At 41.9% G+C, this 20,206-nt stretch overlaps 1 protein-coding gene across 2 annotated transcripts; it reads left to right on the top strand.

The window, feature by feature from the left end:
- Positions 1–13,214: 13,214 nt before the first annotated feature.
- RSRP1 (arginine and serine rich protein 1) lies at positions 13,215–17,595 on the top strand. 2 transcript variants are annotated; one of them, XM_032863797.1, is made up of 5 exons: positions 13,222–13,252; positions 13,451–14,052; positions 15,235–15,386; positions 16,497–16,577; positions 17,146–17,595. In XM_032863797.1, the coding sequence occupies exons 2-5, from the start codon at positions 13,512–13,514 to the stop codon at positions 17,263–17,265; spliced, it is 894 nt and encodes a 297-aa protein (XP_032719688.1). In that variant the 5' UTR covers positions 13,222–13,252; positions 13,451–13,511; the 3' UTR covers positions 17,266–17,595. The 2 variants fall into 2 exon arrangements, with proteins under 2 accessions (XP_032719689.1, XP_032719688.1); XM_032863798.1 differs by lacking the exons at positions 16,497–16,577; positions 17,146–17,595 and adding an exon at positions 15,758–16,172 and having other exon boundaries at positions 13,215–13,252.
- Positions 17,596–20,206: the final 2,611 nt, after the last annotated feature.

Below are 20,206 nucleotides of genomic sequence, written 5' to 3'. Positions count from 1 at the left end.
GACAGTAACCACAGAATAAAATTATCTTTATGTAAAGTCTTTATTTTTTTTTTTAAAGATTTTGTTTATTTGAGATAGAGAGGGGTGAGGGACAGAGGGAGAAGCTGACCCCTTGCTGAGCAGGGAGCCCGATGCGGGGCTCACTCCCAGGACCCTGGGATCACAAAGGCAGATGCCCAACCAACTGAGCCACCCAGGCATCCCAGTTTACATAAAGTCTGTTAATAAGTACTGGTATGGACTGAAATGTATCCCCCTTCCCCAGTTCATATGTTGAAGCCCTAACCTCAAATGTGATTATATTTGAAGATAGGATCTTCAAAGAAGTCATTAAGGTTAAATGAGGTCATACGTGTGGGGCCCCAATCCATTAAGACTTCGTGTCCTTATAAGAAGAGGAGGAGACACCAGAAGCACACACGCACACAGAAAAGGCTATGTGAGTACACGGCGACAAGGTAACCATCTGCAAGTTAGGAAGAGGGCTTACCAGAAACTGAGCCTGCCAGCACCTTGCTCTTGAACTTCAAGCCTCCAGATGAAAAAAAATAAATTTATGTGTTTAAGCAACCTAGTCTGATAGCATTCCCTATGGGTGAAGATATTAATCACCTTAGAATGTGAAGTTACTAAGGAAGGTACACACCCTCTCCCCTGTGTTTCAGGAGTGGCATCAAATTCATTGTTTTCTGTACTCTACGAGAAAAAAATACGTGAAATATATTTTAGTTTTAAATAATGAATAGGTTGGTTCTCTTTCATTCAAATAATACTCCTGATTTAAAAGTCCTGGAAACCAGGGAGTGCGCCTGGGTGGCTCAGTGGGTTAAAGCGTCTGCCTTCAGCTCGGGTCATGATCTCAGGGTCCTGGGATTGAGCCCCGCATCAGGCTCTCTCCTCAGCGGGAAGCCTGCTTCCCTTCCTCTCTCTGCCTGCCTCTCTGTCTACTTGTGTCTCTGTCTGTCAAATAAATAAATAAAGTCTTTAAAAAAAAAAGTCCTGGAAAAATAAATTCACTGTCAAATTTTTTATCTGTAATTATAGTTATATAAGTGAAACCTTGATAATTTGATAGCTTGTTTATCTTTTGTTTTTATTTGTTAAGTATTATGGAACCAAAAAAGAGCTTGATCTTTCAGAATTTTCAATGAAAATACTCTTTTGACCAAACTAAGGTTCCCCACAGTAGCAACCTACAGACAGCCATGTTCAGGGACTAAATTGTGTTTATTCCTTTCTTCAGCAATGGAGTTCCTTTTGACCATTTTTTAAGAATCGTGCAAGAAAACTGCCTATTTGTTTCCCATATTCTGTTTGGCAAGCAAATTGTGACAGAGCAATAGAAAAATATAACCCTGGGATGTACTGGCAATCAGTGAATGTGTAGAAGTGTGGCGACAGCATTGAAACACTGCCACACACTGTCCATCTGTGTGTCCTGCAGCCAAAGGACTCGGCTTCTGCCCCTGGACTTGATGGTGGCCTGAAACACAAGTACTGCCAGGTTCACAAAATTGTCAGTTCTTTGAAAGACTTTTCAAAAAGGAAAGTATAAAAATCTGAAGACTCTAATAGCATATTCTCATTAAGATCCCATGAAGCACATGATTGACTATAGTTGTGACAAGCATTCTTCAAGAGCGCACTGTTCACTGTTAAAAAACCAGAGGATGGGGGCACCTGGGTGACTCAATGGGTTAAAGCCTCTGCCTTCAGCTTGGGTCATGATCTCAGGGTCCTGGGATCGAGTCCTCCATTGGGCTCTGTGTTCAGCGGGGAGCCTGCATTCCCCCTCTCTCTCTGTCTGCCTCTCTGCCTACTTGTGATTTTTCTCTCTGTCAAATAAATAAATAAAATCTTTAAAAACAACAACAAAAACCAGAGGATCCGCCAGAAAGATTTTATATGTAATATATGAAACTTATTAACATATTCTAACTTTTTATTTTCCAAATTTCATAACATTCTCTCTTTATCAGTGTTAATGTTATATGATACTACTAGAACCAATTTCTCTTAGAAGAATTGGTGCAAATAAAAGTTTATCTGCCTTTTCTAAAAACAGTGTAATAACCAGATGCCCATGATGTATTTCAAGGTGGGAATCATATTTATGTTAGTTTTGTTTTTCCTATAACTGGTAGAAGAGGAAATGAGAAAATGCTTGTTGACTAACTGAATGGATGACTAAACATAATTCTGAATTCCTGAAGTTTCTAAAGGATAACAGATCCTTAAAGAAGTTACCATTTACTTCTAGTCTCCCCCTTTTCTGAAAATAATATGTAGATGGAAAGATTCAAAACTAGTCGGTTTCACGTCCTTCTTTATTCAGCAACATTATCTTCAAGAGAAATAATAGTGCTAAAATAAAATCCTTGTTTATTCTAATTACCTTGGACAGAAAAACTGAACCAGGATGTGTTAGTCTTTGCTGTTATCTAAATTCCTTAACTTTAATAAATTCTAGCATGAAGTCCAATTAACATAGAAATAGCAAACTGAAAAATGTCTTTTGTATATGTAATGTCAACTCAGTATTAACTCCATTCATTGAAAGCTGAAAACTTCTAATGTGGTAAGAGAAGATCAGACACTGGAAAAAAGTAATACTGACTGGCCTCATTTTATTTTATTTTGAGAGACTTATTTATTTGTCAGAAAGAAAGAGTGAACACAAGCAGGGGGAACAGCAGGCAAAGGGAGAAGCAGGCTCCCTCCCGAGCAAGGAGCCCTATAAGGACTTGACCCCTGGTTTCTGGGATCATGACCTGAACTGAAGGCAGATGTTTAACTGACTGAGCCACCCAGGCATCCCATGATTGGCCTCATTTTAGACTCATGATCACAACCTCAAGTGGCTCTGAGTGATGCCTCGCTGTCCTATTCTGTGTAGTCACTGTCACCCTAGACGACTGTATTGGACTTTCTTCTTTCTCTTCAGACCTCCAATAACTCCTGCCTCTCTTCAATCTCAGCTGCTTATTTCACTGGGGAAAAAAAAATCACAAGAGGACTTCCACAAATGCTCACCACCAAGCTGTCCTATCTCCACCTGGACTCACACTCTGTCTTCCCACTTGTCCTAGTCCATTTGGGCCGCTATAACAAAGTACCGCAGATCCGATGGGTGATAACAACAAAAATACCTTTCTCATGGTTCTGAAGGCTACCAGTCCAAGATCAGTGACATTATGTTTGGGTTCTGGTGAAGACCTTGTAATGGGCTGCAGACTGCTGACTTCTCACTGGGTCTTCACATGGTGGAGAGGTTGAGGGAACTCTCTAGGGTCTCTTTCAGAAGGGCACTAATCCCAAACATGAGGGCTTCACTCTCATGACCTAATAGCCTCCCAAAGGCCCCACCCCCTAACCCAATCACTTTGGGGGTCAGATCGCAGCACATGAATGGAGGGGGCACAAACATTCAGACCCTAGTACCACCTGTTGTGCTGTAAAACTATCTGTGCTCACATGTAAGGCCAGCTCCTCCTCTTGTTCCCTAGACCTGTCCTCACTCATTCTCCACTACATGGACCCCACAACTGTCTAACATCTCTCCCACATCATCCATTTCCCCCTTTCTATGAGATTATTTTTTTTTTTTTTTTTAAAGGTTTTATTTATTGACAGAGATCACAAGTAGGCAGAGAGGCAGGCAGAGAGAGAGAGAGAGGAGGAAGCAGGCTCCCTGCTGAGCAGAGAGCCCGATGTGGGACTCGATCCCAGGACCCTGGAATCATGACCTGAGCCGAAGGCAGAGGCTTTAACCCACTGAGCCACCCAGGCGTCCCCTATGAGATTATTTCCATCAGTCTACGAATATGCTATCTTCAAACAAACAAAAAACAACAAAAAAGCTTGATCCAACCACCTTCTCTAGCCACCAGCCCAATTCTTCACTTTGCTTTACACCAAAATGCCTCTAAATTCTTATGCACTGTCATTAAAAATTAAGAGAGAGATAAAATAAGGTGTTGGCAAGGATGTAGAGAAGTGGGAACCCTCGCACATGTAAAATGGGGGATGTAAAATGGTGCAGCCACTGTGGAAAACAGTCTGACAATCCTACAAAAAGTTAAACACAACATTATCAAATGACCCAGCAATTCCATTCTTAGGTATGTATGTACCCATGAGAACTGAAGACATATGTTCATACAAAAACCTGTACATGGGTGGTCATAGCAGCAGTATTATTCATAATAGCCAAAAAGTAGAAACAACCTAACGTCCATCAGCTGATGAGCAGATAAACAAATGTTGTATATCCATACAATGGAATATTATTCAGCCATAAAAAGGAATGAAATATGGATATATGTCACAACATGGATGAACCCTGAAAACATGCTAAGTGACAGAAGCCAGACACAAAAGACCACATATTATTCCTTTTATATGAAATGTCCATAATAGGCAAATCCACACAAACAGAAAGTAGATTTGTGGCTGCAGGGAGCTGGGTAGGGAGGGAATGAGACATAATTGCCAACAGGTAAGGGGTTTCTCTTTAGGGTGATGAAAAAGTTCTGGAATTAGTGAATATCTGGAATCCACAACACTGTAGACACACTAAAAATTGTAGGATTGTGGACTTTAAAAGGACAAATGTTCTGGGAAGTACATTGTATTTCAATTTTTCAAGATTTTCTTTAGTTTTTTGAGGGTGAGGAGCAGAGAGACCCTCAAGCACACTCTGCAATGCGTACAGAGCCAGAGGCGGGGCTTAATCTCAAGACCCCCGAGATCATGACCTGAGCTGAAATCAAGATTCAGATGCTTAACTGACTGAGCCACCCAGGCGCTGGATACATTGTATTTCACTTTTAAGACTATTCTAATTGGTCTAAACTTGTCTTGACTCCTGTTTTCCTACTGTTTTCTTGAGCCTACTGCTTTTCCTTCCCGGTACCCCATAGAAACTACTATTTTCAGTGTCATCTATGCCCTGTTGTTTCCTGTAGTTTTAATCTACAGGATTAATCTACAGCATTCTTTTCAACAGAATGTCAAGGAAAAATAAAGAGTTTAAAATTCTTTTAGTAAATCCTCATGACAGAGGATTCTGGAAGTCAGAAAGGAAGCTAAATATGTTCATTAAGGACAGTATTTTATTGTGTTCTATAGTGCGTGATAAGGTGTGAGATTATGTATTTTTGTAGTATAGGTATTTTAGGTGTCTGTTCAAGGAGAGCATATATTAAAATTAAAAGCCTTTTGAATTTTATCCCCCAAATCCTGCAAATATTTTCTTCTTTCCAATCCCATTAAGTAAAGCTGTTTACCATCTCGTGTATCTAGTTAGCTTTGGAAGGACAGTTCAGTATTTCTGACAAACTAGGACCCTGCTGCTTGAGAAGAAGATGTTCACATTTATGGCTCATCATAAGCTACCCTAATTCTGCATGTCCAGCTTCATCTTCCCCAGATTCTCCACCATACACTCTTTGTTCTAGCCAAGCTCATTTATTTTCTGTCCCCAAATAATGGGCATTTCCATTTCCAAGATTTTGCTAAGACCTTTGTCCTTCTCTAGAATGTTCTCTTTCTTTCCCTCTGCCCATCCTTCAAGACTTATTTGTGATTCTCTTTCATTTATATATTCATAAACATTGAGTGTGTACTATATGCAGTGCACTGGCTAGAATGCTGGGGTTCAATAAAAACAAGGCTGTCCTTATGTAATTTATGTTCTAGCAGGAAGATGATACAAAATGAATTCAAACTAATTACAGTTGTGATAAATGCTCATAATATGAGGCACAGGAAAATAAGATAACCTATAATGGGGGACATGAACTGGTCTGTGACATCAGAAAGGCTTTCTCTCCTATATTGTTGTTACAACCTCTTTGGAAATAATATGGCAATATATTCAATCACACACATGCCCCCTTTCTTTTTTTTTAAGATTTTATTTATTTATTTGTCAGAGAGAGAGAGAGAGAGTACAAGCAGAGGGAGCGGCAGGCAGAGGGAGAAACAAGCTCCTCGCTGGGCAAGGAACCCGATGTGGGACTTGATCCCAGGAGCCTGGGATCATGACCTGAGCTGAAGGCAGACGCTTAGCTGACTGAGCCACCCAGGCATCCCAATCATATAGACCCTTTAATCCATAAATTCATTCTTTTTCCTTATTCAAGTATAATTACCATATATATTCAAGTGTTATACTAGTTTCAGGTATAAAACATAATGATCCAACAATTCTATGCATTTCTCAGTGCCAGCAATTCCACTTTTGAGACTTCATGATTTAACAATAAAAGTACCAGTACTAGAAGTGGCATGTGACTGGGGCACCTGGGTGGCTCAGTTGGTGAAGCATCCAACTCTTGACTCTTGATTTTGACTTAGGTCATGATCTCAGGGTCTTGAGATAGAGCCCTACATCAGGCTCCCCACTCAGCAGGGAGTCAGCTTGAAATTTTCTCTCTCCCTCTCCCTCTTTGTCCCTCCACTCCTCTGCTCTCTAAAATAAATAAATAAATCTTTTTTAAAAAACAAAGTGGCGTGTGACTTTTGTTCCTTCCTAGCAAAGTTGCAAGTCTTACAAGTTTTAAAGTCCAGCCTAGCCAAGCTGCCGAAGAGGTCAGCTCTTCAAGCCAGTCTTATGGATGGAAGAAAGTAAATGAAGGTAATCTAATGTGCCATAAAGTACTACTCAAGTGGGTGCACCGATCATGAGATGCATGGAACATTCCAGAGAAATCAGATTTAGGTCCAATTGCATAATACGATGGATCCAGCATGAGATCTTGCTATAAGATCCTGATGGATGTCTCCCAGTAAAAACTTACCCATTCATGTGCTTTGACAAACTGGTTGCTGAAAATGGGGGCAATGGTCGGGGTGATTACTCAGGGCCCATTTGTTTTTTTGGCCAGATTAGTTGATATGTCATCCTTTGCCTCTGGAAGGCAAATTACTATATAAGATCCTGTCCAGCTGGTAAAACATCATGGTGTCACTGCATCGTACCTGGAAGTAAAGGTCATCTCTTGTTAGGTTGAAGACAGAATAGTTCATCTTTACACAGGGCCAGACAAGTGCCCAGTCTCCTCAGACAGTCCCTGAGATTGTTTGGTTGTTGAGCAAAGGCAGCAAATATCAAGCATGGTCAGGTGAAGACTGTGAAGGGACTTGAGGGAGTAGGCATGCAGTAGACTGCATGGCATGTAACCCTTGAAAAGGAAGTCAATACTGTAGCCTAGTGCAGTACTTCTGCTTCCATTCTGGACCAGTCGACATTCTCTAGTTATTTTGCTTCCTGTGACTGTGCCATTATTGAAGTCAAATTCCCTGTGAAGGTTGTGTAACATAATCCACATATGGTTAATGATGGTTCCTTTGACATTCAGGTGAGTGTGGCTGAGACGGCTTGTCTGATTGAGTAGCCGTACCCCAGTGAGCAAGGTGTGCACTGAAGAGGTCTATTGCTTTGAGAGTTGAGTAATTCTCAAACAAGCGATTTGGGTGGCCATTAGGCATGGACACGAATGTCACATTCTTTGTTAGGCAGAGGCGTGGACCAGTCCGTATACTGTAATACCACCACCAGTAGTTGCACCTTTGTGGGTTATTGGGAAAGACGTTGACAGATACACATCTGGATCTATGCGAGGCTCACTTGCTTTCCCGGCTTTTTCAAAGCTAAATGACAGTACAGAATCCCTAACACCTCTCTATGGTGGCTACAGTGGGGACAGAGGAGCAGCTTCCATGGCAATGTTAAGATAACATCCTCATGCGTAAGTCTTCATGGCAGGAAACATGTGTTAAGCTTGATATAACAAGTGGGTGCCTCTTAAATAGTGCTGGTAACCTGATATTCCCATGCCAGAGCTACCAACCTGAGAAACGGTTATCAGGAGGAGCAGGAGGAATAACAGCCTGGGGCACCTGGGTGGTTCAGTTGGTTAAGCGACTGCCTTCAGCTCAGGTCATGATCCCAGGGTCCTGGGATCGAGACCCACATTGGGTTTGTTGCTCAGGAGGGAGCCTGCTTCTCCCTCTGCCTGCCACTCCCCCCTCTTGTGCTTGTTGTCTATCTCTTTCTGACAAAAAAATAAATAAATCTTTAAAGAAATAGAATAACAGTCTAGTTATAGCTCAGCTCAATAACTGTAGGCAGTGGAGGAATGAGCCCACATGGGGTGATGATTGAACCAGTGGCAGGAGTTCCTTGGGACATGCTGGAACACAGGAATGTCACATCAGACTGGAGTTTATTGATCTTTGTGTTACTTGCCTTGAATGTTGCACTGGTGACTGTAGCTAATGATTCTACAGCAGGTCTAACGATAGAGATGTCTGATGTCAACTCGTCTGTGATATTATAAGATCAATGAATATGTTTTCTATGTCGGAACCACTCAGAGCTCTTTTTCCTCTTTGTAGCTCACTCTAGATAGGCTCTTGGTTGAAAGCTCCTCTGATCCTGTCTATTGGTCTGAGAGAGCTGAGCTTATCCCTGGGCTGCCATGTCACATATCTTGGAGGTAACTCCTTGTAATCAGCTCCTCCAGCTTGTATCCTGTGGCTCTGTTGACCTTGAAACCATGGATTAGGAGCATTCATGGGAGCTCCTCAACTGCCGACATTTTCAGAATCCGACACCGGTTCCAAGGCATAGTTTTTAGTGGATAAACTGAATACCATATGACTGTTCATGAATAAGCAATAAGGGATAAAAGATTAATTTCTGGTATTTCTACACTATGGAATATTATACAGCTGATAAATAGACATAAATTAGATCTATATGATTCATCTCAAAGAATATTGGCTATAAAAGCAAGTTTTAAATCAATTTTTTATGAAAAATCATAAAATATTATACATGTTTGTATGATATTTGAAAGAGCTTGGAGAAAGATGACAGGGCACTTGCTAAACTGTTAACATTGGTTACTTCTAATTTATGGGGAAAATAATGCGGACCTCTTTTATAGGATTTCATACTTCCAAGGAATGGGTGTTTAGCTTTTCCTTTGTATATCTTTGGATTTCCTCACTTGTTACAAAAGTAGGTGTCATTAAAATTAATGAAATATTTTAATTTTAGTAAGGGAAGGGGCCACTACATTTTTCTTAACTTTCCCAACAGCATCTAATACAACAAACATTCTGTAAATATTTGTGGAAGAAGACAGGAGGAGAAGAAAAACAGGCTTAAATATTTGGAAGAAATAAAAAGATAGCCATTAAACTACTAATGGCATGATGAAGCATTGCAGAACCTCTAATGGGCAGTGAGAGAGGAAAAAAGAGAGACTTGATCATGCTGGCAAAACAAAATGGGAAAAAGTGAAAAAAGCAAAGTAAAAGAAATAAGATACTAATGAAAGTGATAAGATCAACATTGCAGTTACTCTAGTAAATGTAAATGGATGGAATTTACCTATCAAGTGAAAGAATCTTTCATATTGTTTACAGTCAAGGTGTCAGCAGGGCTGTGTTCCTTTTGGAGACTAGGGGAGAATCTCTAACACCTTGCTTATTCAGGTGTTGACAGTATTGAATTCGGTGAGGTTATAGGATTGAGATCTCTGTTATCTGAGGACTATCAGCAAGCAGCAGATGTTAGCTCCTAGAGGCCTTTTCAGGTTTTGAATCTCTCCAGGGAACGGATTGCGCCTAGCTCCCCCGCCCCGATAATTCCTGGTAATCTCATCACAAGGTCCTTAATTTTAATCACATCTGTAAAATTCCTTTTGTAAGTGATGAGTGAGCAAAAGGCTAGCTGAGGACAGAGCCTTAGCTGGCACCCTACTCCACCCCCACTCCATGTGACACGTGTGACATTCCTCCGGCACTCCTGGCTGCCCTAAAGGATGATTAACTGACAGAAATCACAGTACTGCAGGACAGGAGTCTCCCTCAGTGTACAAATGTGCTAGTGATTTACAAGAAAGAAGCTTTCTTATCAATAGCCTAACTTCCAGAGACCCGTAACTCAGTTCCTGAAGCCCTAATATCACACTCCCCTCCATAAAATTGAGGGAGGCTGAGGCAGAGGGAAATGTAAATAAAATTGAATTTCTTTTGAAGTTCCACTGAAAAGGACAGGACTCATAGGAGGAATGTAACATTCCTTCAGGAAACTCCCAACTGTCTTCATGTTAGTACCTCATTAGAAGGGAAAAATAGCCTTGGCTTGACAATAACCAGGCCTCCAGTATCCTGAGAGTCATTAGCTTATGACAGTCCTTCTGGACACCCCCTTTGTCCTCAACTGCCACCCCTAACTCCTGAGTATAAAATCAGCCACCCCTCACAACCCCGGGGAGCAGCTCTTTCTGCCCACAGGTCCTGTTTCCATGCTTTAATAAACCACCATTTTGCACCAAAGACATCGCAAGAATTCTTCCTTGATCTCTTGGCTCCACTTCACCCCCACCGAACCTCAACTATTTTCCAAAATTTCATCAGTAAAGTAACATTCCCAGGTTCTGGGAATTAGGGTGTGGACTTCTTTGGGGGCCATTAACCTGCCTAACCCCAGTGAAGGCCCTAAACAATTTTAAATAAATGTAGAAAAGCATCACATTCTTGGATGGGAAAATGTGCTATTGTGAAGATGTCATTTCTGCCTGAATTAGCCTACAAATTCTGCAAGGTGCAGATGAATGGTAACTGAAAATGGATTTTGAATCAAGTGAGGGGATAGATGCTCAGAGAAGACTCTATTGCTTAGAAAAAAAGAAACACATTTCTTCCAGACTTTAACTCAGGTAGACTTACACATATTCTAGATACAAATGATTGGGTTTTGGAATATAGGTGAGGTTCGGTGGGGTGGGGTCCGGAACTGATGACCAAGAAAGAATTCTTGAGTCATCTTTGGTGCAAAATGGCAGTTTAGTAAAGCACGGGGGCACGACCTGTGGGCCGGAAGAGCTGCTGCCCCAGGGTTGTGAGGGGTAGCTGATTATATACTCTGGGGTTGTGATGAGGGAACATGAAGACAGGCTGAAGACAAAGCAAAAGCTGACACCCTGCAACTTCTCCTACCCCCACTCCTGGTGAGGCTTATGTGACATTCTTTAGGAACCTCCCAACTATCTTAATATCTTGCTAAGAAGGGAAAAACAACCTTGACAATGGCAAGGCCTCTGGTATCCGGTATCCTGTAGGTCTTCTTTAGCAACCTCCCTTTTTCCTTACTTCCCCCAACCCCATCGTTCAGAACTTGCCACCCCTCACCCCAGGGCGGCAGCTCTTTCTGCCCATGGGTCCTGTCCCCAAGCTTTCCTAAACCCCCATTTTGCACCAAAGATGTCTCAAGAATTCTTTCATGGGCTCTGGACTCCACCCCACTGAACCTCACTTACATTCTAAAACTTCATCAGTTGGGGGAGCTAAGGAAAAGGGGTTTCAGAAGGACTGTGTTGCCATTGTTAAGGTTGTTTTCCCATCTAGCAAGCCATTAACATTAGTTAGGAGCTGCGGGAGGAACATTACTCTCCGCCCACTTCAAGTATCTGTCCATGGGCAGCACATCGTTAAGGACATTTAATTGTATCTACATTACCTTCTGGAAGCTAGGTTATTTAAAGAAATGCTTTGTTCTTGTAGATTCCGAACGCATTGTAAACTGAGGAAGACTTATGCCTTACAGGATTGTGATCCCTACAACTATTTGTTTTTCCTCTCCTTAGTTTTAGGGCAACTAGAAATGCTTGAGAATGTCACATATATCCCTTGGCTGGGGGTGGGTGTCAGCTTCTGATTCGTCCTCAGCTTGCCTTCTCTTCCCTCATTACAAATATTACAAATATGCCAATATCATGCACACGGGCAAGGTAACATATCCCATTGTTTCCAATATCCTCCCTGTTAACATCCAGGATTTTTCTACTCACCTTATTTTAGGCACTCATTTGACTGATATTTTGAACCCGTCAGAGACTCCTACCACCCTTTCTTTTTTACTAAAGCTCCACACTCCATCATCCTATTTTCCCAACACATCCTTTTTACACTTGTCAAATCTGAAGCTCTTATTTTTCTGTGACTCATATAGCTTTATGAGAAGTTTCAGGAAAAGTTCCTGGCAGTTGGGCATTGTATCTTCTCAGTTTACTTGTGATACCACTTAGAAAAACGTTTCTAAAGAAACATTTCTTTCCCTAGGAACCATTTCCATCACGATACTTCCCTAGAGACGTAGATGATTGTGGACAGTAACCAAGGCAGGTTACATGGGTGGGTGCAGATTCTGTGATATGGTTTTTATTCCCTCCATTTCTTTGCCTATTTGGGGGATGTGGGCTGAAGATGAGGAAGAGAAAAAATTTGTATATCCCTCGAAAGAAAGCAACTTTAGTAAAACTGCCACTCTTGACTCGCAAAGAAGCTCAAACAATGACTCTATTTGCAGATGTGATTAGTTCATTCAACGATAAGTTATTTCAGGGCAACTGTTATGCTTTATTAAGCATAAGTATGTTTGGAATGTATCCAATTTACAAATCCCCAGAAATAAAACAATCACCATTGTTTAATCCCCAACATCAAGCATAAAGTCTTCGGAACTGACTTTTCAGCCGTCATTCTGACCCCCGGTATAGGTCAATTGTGGGTGTCTCGAATTCTGTCTCCAACCTTCTTAATCTCTACTTGGCAAAACATGGGCGTAAGCGACCTTTTCTAAGTTGATACTGCATTAATGGAGATCCTGGGACGTCCGCAGCCTGGCACAGGTCAGGAAGAAGTGGCCGTAAAGAGTCCAGGGAGGGTCAGCCCGAGCCTGCAACTTCCGGGGGAGTGGAGGCAACGGCCGGGTCTGCACTAACCCAGCAGAGAGAGCGTCGCCAAACTGGGCCTGCGGCCGCAAGAAACACCAGCAGTCGACCGGGTTCAGCAATGAAAACAGGCCCACGGGTACCCGGATGCAGCACCTCCGCGCCCCGCCCCCGAGGACGAGGACCTCCTACGCTTCCAGGACTTTGCGCACGGCAGGCGGGACAGGGCGGGGCGCGAGAAGAGAGGAGAAAGGGCGGTGATTGGGCTTAGGGGAGCCACGCCCACCATGCTAACGTTTCTGCGCATGCTCCGCGCCTTGGCTTCTGGTATTTTCGACGCGTTTGCGAACACCCGCCCAATCCGCGTCTGGAGGTCGGAGAGGGTGGTCGAGGTCCTCCTTTTCTCAAGAGCAGCTTCGAAAAACCTCTGTTCGTTCTCAACTTCGAAAGGAGGGCGTCCTTTACTTTCACTTTTCGTGTGGCGTCGGCGGCCTGTGGTGGTAAGTTTTCCAGTGATGCGGGGTCGGTCCCAGGTACGTGGGGCGGGGGTGACGCACAAAGGGGCCGCTGGTAGGGCGTGCAGGCTGGCCTTTGTGGTCGTCATGGCCTGCAGTTGGAGCGGCTCTGTTAGTTTCTTGGCTTGGGATCGGCCCGCGTGACTCACTTCCGGTCCCCCCCACCCCCCCTGGATTTCCCAGGCGCCGAGTTTCCGGGCAGGGGTTCTCTGAGACAGAGAGAAGCTTGCAGTCTCGGGTCGAGATGTCCCAGTACGTGAACGACCTGTGGCCGGGCTCGCCGCAGCACAAGGGTTCCCCCTCGACGTCTCGGTCGGGCAGGTCCAGCCGCCTGTCCTCGGCATCCAGGAGCCGCTCGTCTTCCGGGAGCTCTCAGTCGCGCTCTAACGGCTCGAGCCGGGCGTCGTCGCGGAGTCGGAGCCGGTCCTGGAGGAGGAGCCGGTCCAGGTCCTGGTCTAGGAGGCGCCACCAGAGGAAGTACAGGCGCTACTCGCGCTCCTACTCGCGCAGCCGGTCACGCTCCCGCGGCCACCGGTATCGCGACAGGCGCTATGGCGCGTCCAGGAGATACGGCCGGTCGCCGTCGCGGCCCCGCTCCCGCAGCCGGTCCCGCTCGCGGGGACGCTCGTATTACCGACGGGCTTACGCGCTCCCGCGGGGGCGGCGACACTACGGCTTCGGCCGCACCTTGTACCCGGAGGAACGCGGAAGTTGGAGGGGCGGGTCCCGGGGCAGGTCCCGGACCCGGTCGCGGAGCCCCACCCCTTTTCGCTTAAGTGAGAAAGGTGAGTCCCCTGGTGCGAAGCTCTCTTTTGCACCCTCGTACGTGCGTGGCTGGCGACAGCAAGACTGTGCTGGGGGACCAAAGTAGCCGTGTAGTGCGGATATTTCCATTGCTTTTGGTGCCTGTAATCTTAGTAGTTTCGTTGGGAGCAAACAGAGAAGGGACACATTAGCAGGTTAAGAGCCGTTAAAAGCACTCTGTTTGGTACCCCGTTTTTAAAGTGGACGTTCTTTGCCTGGGGATTAGAAGTCGACTGTGGAATTAAACAGCTCGCGGTGGAGGAACTCCTTTTTCCTCGTGGTTGGCCCGCCCTTCTCCGTGCAGCTTTTCTAGGTATTACTAGTGGCTCAGTTTGTCTTAAGCTTTTGTTATCCGTTGAGCGGGAAGAAGAGTATCAAAACCTTTTTTGTCAGTACCGTGTTAGTGGAACAACTGGATTTTGTTCCAGTGTTTATTTTTTAAGATTTTACTTATTTGGTAGAGCACGCGGTGAGGGGTGGGGCGGGTGAGGGGCAGAAGAAGAAGCAGACTCCCCGCTGAACAGGGAGCCCTATGGGAGGCTTTATCTGGGACTCTCAGGATCATGACCAGAAAAAAGGCAGATGCTTAACTGAGCCATCCAGGTGCCGCAGTTCCAGTATTTTAACACACGTGATTTGTTTTAATGGTGGGTAAGATCACAGAACAGAAAAAGATACCTTGATTGGAAACCTCTAGGAATCTGGGCGCCTGTGTGGCTCAGTGGGTTGAGCCTCTGCTTTGGGCTCAGGTCATGATCTCAGGGTCCTGGGATTGAGCCCCACATCAGGCTCTCCTCTCCTTGGCGGGAGCCTGCTTCCCCCCTTCTCTCTGCCTGCCTTTCTGCCTACTTGTGTTTGTCTTTCTCTGTCAAATAAATAAAATACTAAAACCTAGGAATCCGAGAGCGGATTTAGGAATGTATCTGTATTTGTTCATTAGTTGTGGTGATTGTGCCATATATAAAATCTTACAAAAGAACTTGATATGTTTAGAGAAACACATTTGAAGGGAAAAAAAATGAATTGGGAAGTTCAGGCCTTTGGTAAAGAAAATTGAAAACCAGTTGAGAATATTTAGGGATGCTTGCTTGCTTTTCTCAGCTAAAAATGGGCATTCTTTGGGGAAGTGATTTACAGGAATATTAATTGTCTTGTTTTTGTAGATCGAATGGAGCTGTTAGAAATAGCAAAAGCCAATGCAGCAAAAGCTTTAGGAACCGCTAACTTTGACTTGCCAGCTAGTCTCAGAAAAGTTCTTGCATCTAAAGAGACGAACTGTGGAACAGCTGTACCAAACAGTGATGCAAAGTTTGAGGTAAGTATTCTTGGTTTATCCAGAGTCTTCAGAAAGCTGCTATTAGGAAAATGTAATTAGCCACTTTATTTTTTTTTTATCTTAGAGTGCTTCTTGAAAAGCCTAAATATAATTTAAGATCAAAGTAGAAGCTCCAGAAAGGGTCTCTCCCCCATGATAATGGGAAATTAGTGATCTTTATTTTCATATGACACAATACTAATTAGTTTCATAGTTGTAGGTGGTATTTGGCAATTCTGTGTAGCTATTCAGTTTTTCTAACTAGCCTTTACGGAGTATTTTATCTGTAGCTTTCATTTGCAGCATTATGTTCCCACAAATTCTGTATTCAACATACAGTATAGTTTATCTGCTTTATTTCTGTCTTATAGAAATCATGAATGTGGTCTCCAGACATTGATGAAGAAAATCTGTTGGTAATTGATAAATGGGCAAAAGCATCAGAGGTTTAACTAATTTGAAGTTTACGTTCATAGACTGAAAGTTTAGTTTTTTGTTGGTAGATCCATGTGCATGCTAGATGTTGGGATAGGTACTATTTTAATAAGCTACTAAAGACAGTTTTTTTAAAAAACCGTTTGTAATGTGGGGCATCTGTGATACAGATGTCCCTTTCATAATATATGCAATATATTCCAGATGTTTTGAAAGATTACAGAAGAAGAGGCCTGCTTCACTTGCAGATAAGTTTATTATAATTCTCCAGAAATGTGCAGGATGTGCATTGGTAAATTGCACTGTATGGTCTTAATTACATGAAATAGAAAGTATAAAATTCATAGCCTTCAAGGTTTAAGGTAGTTACGAGTTTGATAGAATCAGTTAAGATAGGAAAGACGTTCTCTAGATGAATCTACCCTTCAAACCCAGATGTGGGTTTGCTTAAGTATTTAGTAATAAACAAGGTCTTAGTCCAGTTGCTTTTTCAGATTAGGTTTCCAGCTGGCAAATGCCTTAGTTGGAACCAAGTATTTTCCGGTATGACTTTACTTTCAGAGTTAACTGGATTTGCATCAGGGGAATATAATACTGTTTTATTGGGGAAGAGTGCCTTAAGCTGATTATTGAATCAGTTTTGTTTTTAAAGTATTTTTTCTCTTACTTGTTTAGCTGTCGGGAAAACTAGAAGATGGAACTAAAAATCCCAGTGAAAAGCCTTCCCAGCAAAAAAGCATAGCTTTTAGCTCTAATGTAAGTATATCTGGGCATTGACTACTCAAAAATTGGACTTAAGGGACATAATTCTATTATGTGGGCTTTTATTTTTGTTGGAATACTCATTGTTTTTGTGGTGGTAATTCAGGGTCTACTAAGCCATTTTAGATAGAATAAACCTTTCATAATTTTTTTACCATTCTTAAAGTGACCGGTATATATTGGTTTTTTCTATTATATATGATACATTTTTGATACCAGTATTTACTTTACTTTTCGATATTTCTTCTGTACTTGCTGAACTATTTTAAAACCACATTTCAGAAAACCCTGTAATCAAATATTTTAAAATCTGCTAAGTGCTTAAAACTGAAAACTCTGTCAATGCATTATTTTGCAATATACTTTGCATATAGATCTTGATTTTTCCTAGTAGTTTTTAAAGTAGGTTAACAGTTGGGATCATGTGGGGTCCATTTTTTGCATTTGGCTGGTGTCTCAAGTTTTCGTTTTTAATGGGATTGCTTAGTGTATTTTGTGAGCAAGTATTTTGGATACAATGTATGTGTTTGTATAGCTGACTTAAGAATTTCTTCTTTTACAGAATTCTGTAGCAAAGCCAATGCTTCAGAAATCTACTAAAGCTACTGCTGAAGAGACCTCTTCAGGATCCCCCAAAATAGATAAGAAGAAAAGTCCATATGGACTGTGGTTACCTGTCTAAAAAAAGAAAACTAATGTATAAGGTTGGCTGAAATGCACTTTATTGCAAGTGTGTGTTCTAGCATTATTCCATCTCTGGGAGTCATTTAGTGGTAATTGTTGGAATTACAATGACACAGAAATACATAAATCCTTAATATTTAAATATTAACATTTTAGATTTCTCTTATAGATAAAGAGAAAACACACACGGACCAGAGGATTCATACAGGTGGGAGTCTTGTACATATACTTGTAAATGCTTTGTATAATACCAGTTATGTAAGAGCAAAATTTATAAGAACAGTAATTGATATGTTTATATTTGTTAATAAATTTTTTATTTTTTAAATTTGTGTCACTTTATTATATATGTATATATTACATTATGAGTCTTTATTTTAAAGAAGCATAAAGTGTTTCTTGTTTAAAACTTTGCTAATCCCAAATCCAGATCCATGGAGTGATGGAAGTAGGGTTCACTGATCTTCTGGAGTCTGAGAAATGCTAAATCTCAAAGTCTCCACCCCTGAGCTGAATTTTAATATCCCCAGTTATGTGGGTCTTCATTTGAATTTCAGAAGTTATGCCTAAAGTTTATGGAATTCTGGCATAGTGTTGTCCTGGACAACTTAAACTACTAGCTTGTGGGTAGGAAACTCAGCCAAAGAGGTAGAAATGGAATGCCTCCTTGAATTCTAAAATTTGTGATGTTTAGCTGCATTTCTTTATTACTTTTTTTTTTTTTTTTTTTTTTTTGGAAGTATGTTTTTCTTTCTGTTTTGCCATCAGTTTGGGTAGTCTTTTAAATTTAGGAAATAATGAAATAGATTTTTAATAGGGATGATATGGTAGAGAACAGGATAAGCAGAATTTTAAGAGACAACAACTCAAGGAAGGAAAAATAATTTGAATAGATGAGCAGGTAGAAGTCATGAATTCTTAAAATAGAAGGGACAGTAACAAAGGTTCTCAAGTGGGACTTACTTTGCTGTTAACTAAAGCTTTATTATCTAATATTTTACCTGTACTTTCCGGTAATCTAGCCACTGTGATTACATTCAGTTTCTCAGTCATACTAGCCACTTCTGAAGTGTTAAGACTAGTGGCTGTGTTATTGGAAAGTATAGATAATAGGATATTTCTGTCCTAAAACATTGTATGGGAGAGCTGCTCTAATAAAATTTGACTTTATGAAAAACTTAAAAGGACAATGAATGGGAAATTCTGTAAGGTTTGCTGCTCTGGGTGAACATGTCCATTTTACCTCTAGGTTAACAGTAGTTAACCAGGAGGGGGACATGACATGCTCCTAAGGGAGTACGAAAGTTTATGCAGTAGGTTCATTTTTTTTTTTTTTTCTAAGGAGACCTGAGAACATTGGCAGGCTGGCGTGATTGCAGCCAAATTCAGTAAAAGGTGAGGATTTGATTTGTAACTGAAAATGAGGCTAATAGGAACACCTTGTTAGTATCTTTAGTATTCTTAGCAAAGTTGCAGAGGATTTCCTTGTGAGGGAGACTTTGGAAAAGAATGAAGTGATAATCTTTTTCACCTTCATTTTTTTTTTTTTAACCAGCAGGCAGAGGGGGGTGGGTGAGAGGAGAGAGGAAGGGAAGCAGGCTCCCTGCTGAGCAGAGAGCCTGATGCTGGGCTTGATCCCAGGACCTTGGGATCATGACCTGAGCCAAAGGCAGAGGCTTTAACCCACTGAGCCACCCAGGCGCCCCTTTCACCTACATTTTGCTGGTAATAGCATTTTCTGTGATTATGACCTGTATTCGAATATTAGCCCTTATTAACAGCTAAGTGACTGGACAAGTCCTCTAACTCTAACCCAACTCCATCATATACGAAGGGTCTGGCTTATTACTGTTTCTGATACTTTGCAGTGATTTTTCTCTTCAACATTCTTCACCATTAGCTTCTCCTTCAGTTTATTAGCACACTTGAGGCTTCACTATTTCATTTCTTAGTCTGTTGGAACGTTTTATCTAGTGTCCTGAAAAGAGTATGGTTTATACATACGTATTTTTTACCCCCATAATTGCCCCATCAAGTACTAACAGCGTCCTTGTTTAAGTTCACTTTGTCTTTTCGCCGGGTCTGTGATAGTTTGTCCTGGGCTTTGTAACACAGAAGATAAACGTACTGCGTGTGTATACCCAGACTGCTGTCATTATGTAAGTGGGATACAGTTGCCCAGGTGTGATACCATGATGCTGTGTAAGTTGTGGACAGTACAGCATAGGTGGTCCTGAAGGTGAGAAAGTGTACCAAAAGACTAGATTTCAGTGCTGTCTGGTGAAAATGAGGGAACCACAGTGAAAAAGGTAAAAGAAAAAAAAGGATTTTTTACTCTAGTATATCTGAAGTGTCATCTCAAAAGAATTAGTGGCATTTTAACTTTTTTTGTACTAGGTATTGTGATGAGCGTATGTATATCTTACACTTAAAGCACCTGTTTGCCCTAGCCACTTTCCAAGTCATATGGTGGCCACCATTTTGGAAAGCACACCTAGATTGATTGAGGTGTTAAACCCTTTGCTTTTTTTTCTTAAAGTGTGAACTAGAGGAACCATATTTAACTCACCATAGCATGCTGTCCTTTCATTTTCTTTGCTGAAAACCTCTATTAACGCTTATCTAGTAAAATAAAACTTGGTCTTAATGAGTGCTTTCCACTGTCTAGAGAGTCCTTCAAAATTTTGACTCAGGGACTTACATGCATTTATTTCCTTTGACCTCCTCCACTTTCTACACTGGCTCTTTGTCCTTTGCCCACTGTTAGGATTGTATCCTTGGCCTGCTGCTCTCTACAAGCTCTCTGGCAATTTCTCCCATGCTGCCTTTAACTGCTACCATCTACTAATTGGAAATGAGTTTCCTGAGTTTTTTCCCAGTGCCTACTCCCCAGCTCTTCAAAATGAACCTTTCCTATACTGAGCTTATTAAAATATTGC

Source organism: Lontra canadensis, unplaced genomic scaffold (genome assembly GCF_010015895.1).
Source record: "Lontra canadensis isolate GAN:19392208 unplaced genomic scaffold, GSC_riverotter_1.0 scaffold25, whole genome shotgun sequence".
NCBI classification, from domain to species: Eukaryota; Metazoa; Chordata; class Mammalia; order Carnivora; family Mustelidae; genus Lontra; species Lontra canadensis.
This window is presented reverse-complemented; position numbering and strand designations above follow the sequence as displayed.